General features: G+C 31.0%; 3 protein-coding genes across 3 annotated transcripts in view; all 3 read left to right on the top strand.

The window, feature by feature from the left end:
- Positions 1–125: 125 nt before the first annotated feature.
- On the top strand, positions 126–2,390 carry LOC108734934 (cystathionine gamma-lyase-like). The gene is made up of 7 exons (XM_018466704.2): positions 126–246; positions 308–480; positions 868–1,155; positions 1,229–1,493; positions 1,603–1,755; positions 1,830–2,004; positions 2,171–2,390. The coding sequence occupies exons 1-7, from the start codon at positions 231–233 to the stop codon at positions 2,373–2,375; spliced, it is 1,275 nt and encodes a 424-aa protein (XP_018322206.1). The 5' UTR covers positions 126–230; the 3' UTR covers positions 2,376–2,390.
- A 476-nt stretch (positions 2,391–2,866) lies between these two features.
- LOC108734932 (cystathionine gamma-lyase-like) lies at positions 2,867–5,814 on the top strand. The gene is made up of 7 exons (XM_018466703.1): positions 2,867–2,906; positions 2,964–3,139; positions 3,256–3,543; positions 4,401–4,665; positions 4,775–4,927; positions 5,015–5,189; positions 5,539–5,814. The coding sequence occupies exons 1-7, from the start codon at positions 2,891–2,893 to the stop codon at positions 5,738–5,740; spliced, it is 1,275 nt and encodes a 424-aa protein (XP_018322205.1). The 5' UTR covers positions 2,867–2,890; the 3' UTR covers positions 5,741–5,814.
- Positions 5,815–5,947: 133 nt separating this feature from the next.
- The window catches only part of LOC108734922 (condensin complex subunit 3), a 9,272-nt gene continuing 5,513 nt past the window's right edge, over positions 5,948–9,706 (top strand). Inside the window, exons 1-9 of the mRNA XM_018466687.2 lie at positions 5,948–6,114; positions 6,171–6,389; positions 6,449–6,586; positions 6,644–6,766; positions 6,823–7,175; positions 7,367–7,555; positions 7,704–7,815; positions 7,879–8,094; positions 8,555–8,962. Coding sequence (XP_018322189.1) covers positions 6,013–6,114; positions 6,171–6,389; positions 6,449–6,586; positions 6,644–6,766; positions 6,823–7,175; positions 7,367–7,555; positions 7,704–7,815; positions 7,879–8,094; positions 8,555–8,962 — 1,860 coding nt within the window. The 5' untranslated portion in view covers positions 5,948–6,012. The remainder of the gene's footprint in view (positions 6,115–6,170; positions 6,390–6,448; positions 6,587–6,643; positions 6,767–6,822; positions 7,176–7,366; positions 7,556–7,703; positions 7,816–7,878; positions 8,095–8,554; positions 8,963–9,706) is intronic.

The raw sequence follows: 9,706 nt of genomic DNA, 5'->3' as shown, positions 1-9,706 counted from the left end.
ATATATATAAAATATTGTAGAATCTTATTTATTATTTTAAAGTATGATTGAATCCACTATACCACACCACAGTGAGTTTTTATGAAGTTTAAAATTCTCCCATCTAGATGGCTGTTACATCAAAATTTATTTAGCGTGACATCAAAATTTATTAATAAAACATATTAAAAAAATAATAATTACAATTTAACAAATCTGTGAGTGTTTTAAGTACAAGATAACAAAAAACGATGGTTGATTCAAAAAGTAAGTTATGTATATATTTGCTCGTTTTTTACATCTAATGGTTTTATGTACATATTTTTAGAGAATTGTGATACTATCGATATCTTTAACAGTGGTTTTCTCCCGTTTCCAAAACATTTTACAACTACTTGTATACACGCAGCCCAAGAACCGGAAAAATGGAAATCTTTAGCCATAGTTCCTCCCATAATTATGTCTTCAACCTTTAAACAACCAGAACCTGGCCAAATAACAGTAATTTATCTATATGTGTAAAACGTGATATTTTTTTTAGTTGATTCCTTAGACCCTTCGTCTTTATTCTCCAATAAAAATTATCACGATATTCCTATTTTATATCAGGTTAATAAAGTTTTCATACTAGTAGATGATAATGATTACCTTAAAAGCTGCAAATGTGTATGTTTTCTTGCTACTAAGAAGAAGTGTAAGGGACTTGGGTGCATGCACAAGAGAGAGTGAAAGTTTTTAGTTCCGCCTCATCGTAAAATAAGCGACAAACGCACATTTTTTTGCTCGAGTCTCTTGATGCTGTGTTGTTCTATATCGAGGAACAAAGTCGCGAGAATCAGCTAGTTATTTAAATTCTTTTTTTTTAATATTTCATCCGTTTTATGTCAGGGATATGAATATGGACGTTTTAATAATCCTACCCGAGAAACTTTAGAAGGAATAATAAAAACTTTACATGGCGCCAAATACGCTTACATCTTTGGATCTGGAATGGGAGCATTCTCTTCATTGCTTGGATTACTTAAAGCAGGCGACAACATCATATGTACCGAGGATATTTATGGCGGAACAAATAAACTATTCTCTGAAATAGCTGTTCCAATGGGCATGACGTTAACATATGTAGATCCAACCAATACAAGCGAATTTGCAAAAGCTGTACAGCCGAAAACAAAGGTACCTAACAAAAAAAATAGCTGGATGATATTTTTTAAAAATGTACCTAATTTTAAATATAAAAAATTTATAGCTGATATGGGTAGAAAGTCCAACGAATCCTTGTTTAAAATTAGTCGATATTCAAGAAGTTGCCAAAATTGCCCAAAAAAATAATATAATATTAGGAGTGGATAATACTTTTGCATCCATTTATTTGCAACGTCCGCTCGATCTAGGTGCTACTATTTGCGGTTACTCGTTGACTAAATATATGAACGGACACTCTGACATTATTATGGGTTGTATGGTCGTAAATGATGACGTTCTTGGAAAACGATTGCAATTTTTGCAAATGAGTAATATTTAAGTTATATGTTTGCCGTATTTTAGCATCAGTGCAAAACAAGCACTTTAGTTACATTTGTTTTTAATCTGGACTAATAAGCGCTTTTTATTATTCTTTAGCAATTGGCGCTGTTCCGTCACCTTTTGATTGCTCTCAAGTAATTAGAGGAATAAAAACATTAGAAATAAGAATGCATCAACATATGATCAATTCGTTAACTGTAGCTAAGTTCTTGGAATCACATCCAAACGTGGATAAAGTTGCACATCCAGGTATTAAACAACAATAGCTGCTTTGAAAATTGTAATAATTTTTTGACAAATATTTTCATTGTAAATGTTTTAAGGTTTACCCTCGCATCCTCAGCATGATATTGCAAAGAAACAAATGTCAGGCCACAGTGGAATGATAGCACTTTATCTTAAGGGAGGTGTGAATGAAGCCAAAATATTTCTTAAGGCTTTAAAAATATTCACAGTCGGAATAAGTCTTGGGGGTTACGAAAGTTTGGCACAAGCTCCGTAAGTTATGTTTTTTCTTCCAATTAAATTGAAATTAATGTATATTAAGTATATTTGACAGATTTTATTTTTTTTTAATAATAGAGAGCCCTTTTATTATTATCAGTTAAAAAATAATATTCTTTATTGAAATGGAATACCTTGTAAATTAGTAAAATAATTGCAGTTTTTTTATGACCCATGCATTGATCCCTGAGGAGCAAAGGAGGAGAGCAGGAATTGTTGAAGGATTAATCAGGATGTCAATTGGCTTAGAAGATCCTGAAGATTTGATTGCTGATTTAAATCAAGCATTAAATAAAATGACACAAGGTCATACAGGGGGAGAAGCCTGTGGTGCGATGAGTAACAGATGTCGTTGTTCACATTAGCAATAAAAAAGGAAATATCAAAATCATGTTTATCTATCTTGATAAATAATTTTTATGTATTTAATTAATATTGTTTGCATTTTCATAATCACACATATTGTTAGATGAAAAGCTGCAAAAGTTTGATCTACAGAATTATCTTGCCATTTCAGCAGTATTCTAATACAGAAAGCTGACGTAGGATGTTTAAAACTATTTTATGTTCGTTTTTAGTTAGACTTAAAAAAACATTCCAAACGAATTGGACACCCAATTATTCTCTTTAGCTTTTTTTTTAAATATTGACAAAACGAACAGGAGAGCAAACTATTTCGGGATAGTTTTCAACTAAGTTTACTTTAAAAATTGCATTAAATCAATATAATTGACATGCTTTAACAAAATTGTGTCGTGCATATAGTTGGCTGTTTACATCAAAATTTATTTTTTATTAAACTCTAAGCGAAGTTATTTTATCAAAAAAAGATAAACAAATCTAAACAAAATTTTAAGTGTAGCCAAATAAATAATTGAAAATGGCTTGTTCAAAAAGTAAGTTATTGTATATTTGTCACTTTTATTAACGCTGATATGCATATGTACTTTTAGACAAAATTGATGATACTGTAGACATTTTTAACAGTGGATTTCTTCCGTTTCCAAAGCATTTCACCACCACATGTATACATGCAACTCAAGAACCGGAGAAATGGAAATCTTTAGCCATAGTGCCTCCCATAATTATGTCTTCCACCTTTAAACAACCTGAACCTATTAAACTCACGGTAATTTGATATAATATATGCTCTTTTAAACTAGTCAAACTTTTTCAAAACACTGTAATTTTCCTAAATTTATCAATAAACTTTTATATAACGATTTCAACACATTTATATATCAGGGATATATTTATGGGCGTGTCAATAATCCTACCCGAGAAGCATTAGAAGGAATTCTAAAAACATTGCATGGCGTCAAATACGCCACTACCTTTGGATCTGGAATGGCGGCGACATCTGCTTTGCTAGCCCTGCTCAAACCAGGAGATCATATTATTTGCACGGACGATGTTTATGGTGGAACAATTAGTCTCCTTTCTGTAGTAGCTGTTCAACTTGGCATGGCACTAACATTCGTAGATACAATTAATACCAGTGAAATTCTAGCAGCTGTAAATCAGAATACAAAGGTTCTTAAAAACAATTTCCTTAAATACCTATACCAATGCAAATGTTTGTTATATTTTTTTGGTTTCTTACCCAGAAAAAATAAACACAAAACCTTTATAGAAGATTACTCGTCATCAGCAGTCACAGCAGTTTATTTGAAATTTTGCACAGTGATAAACCATACTGACTCAAATATATGTCTAACGTCCATTGGGTGACGCTTATAAGTACCTAATATTTTAAAAGAATATTTTAGAAGGGGAAATTTTAAAACCTAATTTTTATTTTCGGAGTTATCTAATCTATTCAATCTAATCCATTAAAAATTAAAAAGTGTGAGGTTTCCGTTCCCTTTTCTTATTACTAGAAAATTACGATTTTATTACTAACAAACTTAATTTTGCTGTCACCGATTTATAATCATTACATTTCAGTGTCTTCGTTGTTCCCAGTTATGATTTTCTGGGACGAATTATAAAGACATACAAAGGTACCTATTTTATAAAATTCTATTTGTTTTACATATAAAATGATAAATAATTAATTATAGTTAGGTTTGCTTATCAATGCCTATTTATGTTTTTTGTGCAATTAAGTAATTGGAGTACCTATGACATTACATGATAATTTCAATTGAAATAATTTTATTTTAGAGTTTGTTACTATTTAGTCCAAAATTGCATTTTTCATAAACCTACTTTTTTTTTGAAGAATAACTTGAGTTTATTTTAAGTATTTTAACCATTTATGGTCCTTTAAAAGGAAGGTGAAATTTTTGTTGTTTATTATAATGTTTGAATACCTATATGTATTTATAACTGAAAGTTAATAAAGATTATTAATTATTATATTGGATTTATTTATACCATTATTACAGCTGATATTCATAGAAACCCCATCGAATCCTTGCTTAAAATTGGTAGATATGCAAGAAGTCAGTAAAATTGCCAAAAAGCACAATATAATGTTCGCAGTGGATAATACTTTTGCAACCATTTACTTACAAAATCCATTCGATTTCGGGGCCACCATTTGCGATTACTCAGTAACTAAATACATTAATGGACACTCTGATATTATTATGGGCAGTTTGATCACGAATGATGACACAATTGGAAAGAGATTGCAATTCTTACAAATTAGTAAGGTTTAAATACTATTTTGTGTTAGTATAATAATAAGATTATTTTTTAATACTTATTATATTTACTTTTACTCAGTCAATAAGAAACGTTTTTTATTGTATTTTAGCAATGGGTGCTGTTCCGTCACCTTTTGATTGTTCTCAAGTAATTAGGGGAATAAAAACATTAGAAATAAGAATGCATCAACATATTATCAATTCATTAACTGTCGCTAAGTTCTTGGAATCGCATCCTAATGTGGATAATATTAAGCATCCAGGTATCTACTAATAGTTATTGTTTTGAAGATTTTAGATTTATTTAAAAAGAATTTGTTCCTATGGTACCTAAATGTACCTAATTGTAGGTTTACCTTCGCATCCTCAGCATGATCTTGCGAAGAAACAAATGTCAGGTCACAGTGGAATGATAGCTCTTTATCTTAAAGGAGGTGCTAATGAAACTGAAACCTTTCTTAATGCTTTAAAAATATTCATAGTTGGAGTAAGTCTTGGAGGTTACGAAAGTTTAGCACAAGCTCCGTAAGTTACGATTTTTCCTTATTCTATTCATTATTTCTAACAGGCTTTTATGAACTTTTTTGGTAATTGTGCAGATGATGGGTCCTTCGCTCGAAGGAGGTAGAAAAAGGGATGAGAATGATCTTCCAGAACACTACACAAGCGAATGTTCCATCGTCTGCACAGATACTCTTTTTTCGCAAATTAAATAGAAATAAAAATGTTGTGCAGGTTTGATATATTCATGTACTTACCTACGCATTTTAATTACTTTTACCTTTTTAATATAGAGCGTTCTTTTACTATTAAGTAGGAAATAATCCTTCTTGTTAAATTGGAACACTCTGTATATTAGTAAAAACAATTTCAGTTACTTTATGACCCATGGGTTGGTTTCTGAAGAGCATAAGAAAAGAACGGGAATTGTGCCAGGATTAATTAGATTGTCAATTGGCTTAGAAGATGTTGAAGATTTGGTTGAAGACTTAAATCAAGCATTAAATAAAATCGGCACCGGAGGGGACGCATGTGGTAAAGTGAGTAGCAGATGTCGATGTTCTACTAGCCTTTAACTAATAAATAGTACAAAAACATAATAGCCGAATAACAATTTTGTCTGTTCGAGTGGTATAAATTATTTTCTTTTGCATAATGTAAGTTATCTGATTACTATAATAAATGTAATATGTAACTAGGAATGTCTTGTTTATCAGTTGGCATTTAAGTTGGTACTATTAATAAAATATAAAAATAACCGTCATCGACTGTCATTTCATTTTGAAAATGACGCTCTGAGTTTTACGGTTGACTTTTTATTTACATTTTTTAAATATTTTGACTAAACATGTTATTAACAGAAGAAATAAGAGACATTTTCCTTAAAGTGCAGCAATGCAGCTCTACTCATCAAAAGAGTCACAAAGTTTTGTGTAATTTATACAATAAAGTGAGTTGCTTTATAATATAACCTTAATGAAACTGTTTCAATTTTTCTTGTTGTAGCACTCTCAAGATGTATTTGTAGAAACTTTTAAGGAGCAAATTAAAAAACTAGTATTACTAAAACATACTCCGTCGACATTGTTTCGCTTGCTGGACTTCTGTTCTGCATTTATAGTCAGTGTCAGTGAAGAAAGTAACAAACTAAATTTGTCTCAAGAAGAATTACTAGAAACCAGCACTCACCCGTTTTTAGCCGAGATGTTCAATTTGGCATTGCAAGTATGTAGTAAATTCATATTTTTAAAAAGCAAACGCCGTAACAATCTTTACAATTTTAGTATCATGATCATGGTATCCCAGAAGTAAGATACCGGGCATGTATTTTTATAACTTCCCTTTTAAAACACCTTGGTGATGGCTTCCTTGATAATGATATCTGTGATAAAATAGAAGAAGCCATGTTAGAAAGGATTATTGTAATGAATAAATGTTTTTTTTTTATGTTGATTTATTTTAGATGTCATATATTTTAGGATTTAAAAGCTTCTATTCGCAGTCAAGCAATAATAGCATTAGCAAGGTTACAAGATCCATCTAATCCAGAGTGTCCAGTTCTTAGGGCATTTATAGGAAGTTTTAATGATCCTAGTCCAACAGTAAGTATACAAACACAGTGTTTTACAAAACTAACGCAAGTTGTATGCTACTTTAGGTCAGAAAACATGTTGTCGAAGTGGTAGGAATATCTGGTCAGACAGTATCAAAAATTTTAGAGAAACTTCGAGACGTTGATGCTGCTGTACGTGTAGCAAGCTATGAAAGATGTTTAATTATAGAACCTAAATATATGAAAATTGAGCAGCGTCAAACAGTAATACACAGTGGATTTAAGGAAGATAATAAGCGAGTGAAAAATTCCTTTTTAAACAAATTACTTCCCAAATGGCTATCATGTTATAATGGTGACTATTTACAATTACTAAAAGCAGTAAAGTTGGATGCATACGAAACAGATTTTGAGATGACTGAATTTTTGAATACTAATCTCCTAGAAGTTTTTTTTAAGTAAGTACAGATTTAATAGTTGTTTTATCCGTTGATTTTTAATCTTAATTTTGAACAAAAAAAATGTAGATTAGGAAATAATAAAATATTTTTTTTTTTACTTTGTCTGCTAATGAATATTTTTTCTTTTACAATTTAATGGGGATAAGTATCGAATTTTCAACTGTCCTTTAATGAAATTGATATTGCAGAACCAATCCCATAAATGAAATTATGGAGTATTTACCTATAAATGAATACAAAAATATACCATTGGAGAAATTAACTACCGAAGCAGCAATTTTTTGGCGCGTTTTGGTTAATTATTTGAGACGCAATGTAGAAGAATTTATTGATCAGGTCATTCCTGAACTTCCATCATTTTGTGACTACATTTATAGGTAAGGAAATTTTCGATATTTTTAAGGTACGTTTATACATATAAGTTACATGATTTACCAATGTTAATTTCTATGCATAAGGAATATAAACATGTAAAATGCCTAACTTTGTATATCTGTACATGAGTTGTTAAATTTTACTTTTTAGTTATCATAAAGAAAACACTGACAAAAAACTGGAAGTTTGGGAGTTCTTTGAGTTCCAATCAATCATGGCAAATCTTTTATTAATTCTAACGGGATATGATTTTTCTGATGAGGTAAATTACTAGTTGTAGATACATTTACGTTTTATATCTTATTATTACTTCTTATTAATTTAGGCCGGCAGAAATAAAGTTCTTCGCTTAATCGAAACACTCTTGTCTAATATAAAGTGTTCTCCGCGTGTCATAGACGAACTTATGAAGATTTATATTAAATTGACACCTAATATAGAAACTTTGACCAATGAAGTTTCAGTTATTATTTCAAACATACGAGAGCCTTTAGTAGAACAAGGTCCCACAGAGCAGCAAATACACGATAAAGAATTTCAGGTAAAAACAAATATGATTGTTTATTTAAGACTATGTAGTTTATGTAAGTCCAAAAGAATTCATCAGAGGGCACTAATCTTCCCGTGCGCAAAGCCAGTAACGCTATACAAAATCTGATCATTAGTTACTTAAGATTATGAATACATATTTGTAGTTCATAAGGTGGTACATTTACCTATCATTACAATTAGAACTTGCGTTACTATTTATAGAACAATATTACAATCTACTAATATCACATAATTATTCAACTGTTTTAACTTTGATTCATAATCCATTTTTTTAAGTTTTAATCATAAAGATCATAATTTTTCAGTCTTTAATTAAAATAATATTTCTCTTTTAACTTTGGCTCTGATTTCAACATTTTTTTGCGCTTGTAATATTTTGCATTCTATTTATAACTTTCTGTCGAGCTACAGTTCCATTTTCCTCAGTTGTTTACCCATTTTATTGATAGGTAGCACAATTAAGATACAGGACGCACGTCTTGATGGAAAATCAAAGCGAGGCGGTTAAAAAGCAGGACTTTGAGGGAGCTGCCTTAATTAAAAACGAAATAATATCAATTAAACAACAAATTGATGAAATCGAAACGAATTTCGAAGAGAGAATTAAAAAATCCCGAGTAACTCGTGACGAAACCGCAGTAAACCATCACGTCTTGAACGTGCTTATTTCGATGTTTAAATCTCGGGAAATCAATAAAGTGACTACTGCGATTATGACGCTTAAAAATGAATTGATTCTGCCATTTCTGCAGTATCCTGATCCAGATACCTACTGTAGAACTATCGAGTGTTTAGCACTGTGTTGCATGTTGGATTTCAACTGGGCCGAAGAACATCTCAAACCAATTTTGAATCCAGTGAGTATACGAAATTAAGTATTGTATTTCGCGAGTCTCCCTCAGTCATTTTACTTCTAATATCTCTGTACTTTTAATCACGTGGAAATTGCTATGATGAACCTTTTCAATATTTTTACTATTCTTATATATAGGCACATATACTATTCATTTGATACCACTGACGAACATACATGTATTAATGCAAGAATTCTAACTTTTTCGAACAATAATTTCACGAAAATGTATTTTTAATGCGCGCGTTTTAGTCACACACGTGAATCGTGTATTCGGTCGATATCATTAATATTAATACATAAAAATCACGTGTCACCATGTGTGTACACGCTAATCTCCGAAACCACTCAACTGATTTTAGTGAAATTTTGAGAATGAATGTGACTGGTTCCAGCTTGAAAGACAGGATAGTATTGAATCCGAAAGGTGGCGTTGTTGTCGAGATCTAATTTTTCCTGAAACAATTTTTTTAAAGTTTTCCGTTTTCTCATTCAAAAACAACCACAAATTTTAATTTCCCAAAACCCTTACCTTTCAATATTTTTTAAAGTGGTATCTTTTATGGGAGAAAAAGGCTTATAATTAATTTTGTCTAATCCACTATATAAAATGGGTTTTCAATATACGAGGGTGGATTGATAAGTTTCCGGCCTAACCAAGAGATGACGCCACTAGGCCTACCTTGAGGTGACATTCTATAGTACCATCCTTGGATAGCTTGTAGCTATAGTTTCAGCCCGATCTCCT

This window comes from Agrilus planipennis, unplaced genomic scaffold, assembly GCF_000699045.2.
Source record: "Agrilus planipennis isolate EAB-ADULT unplaced genomic scaffold, Apla_2.0 scaffold84, whole genome shotgun sequence".
In the NCBI taxonomy this organism is placed as follows: domain Eukaryota; kingdom Metazoa; phylum Arthropoda; class Insecta; order Coleoptera; family Buprestidae; genus Agrilus; species Agrilus planipennis.
The sequence above is the reverse complement of the archived record's forward strand: the minus strand, read 5'-3'. Positions and strand labels throughout refer to the sequence as shown.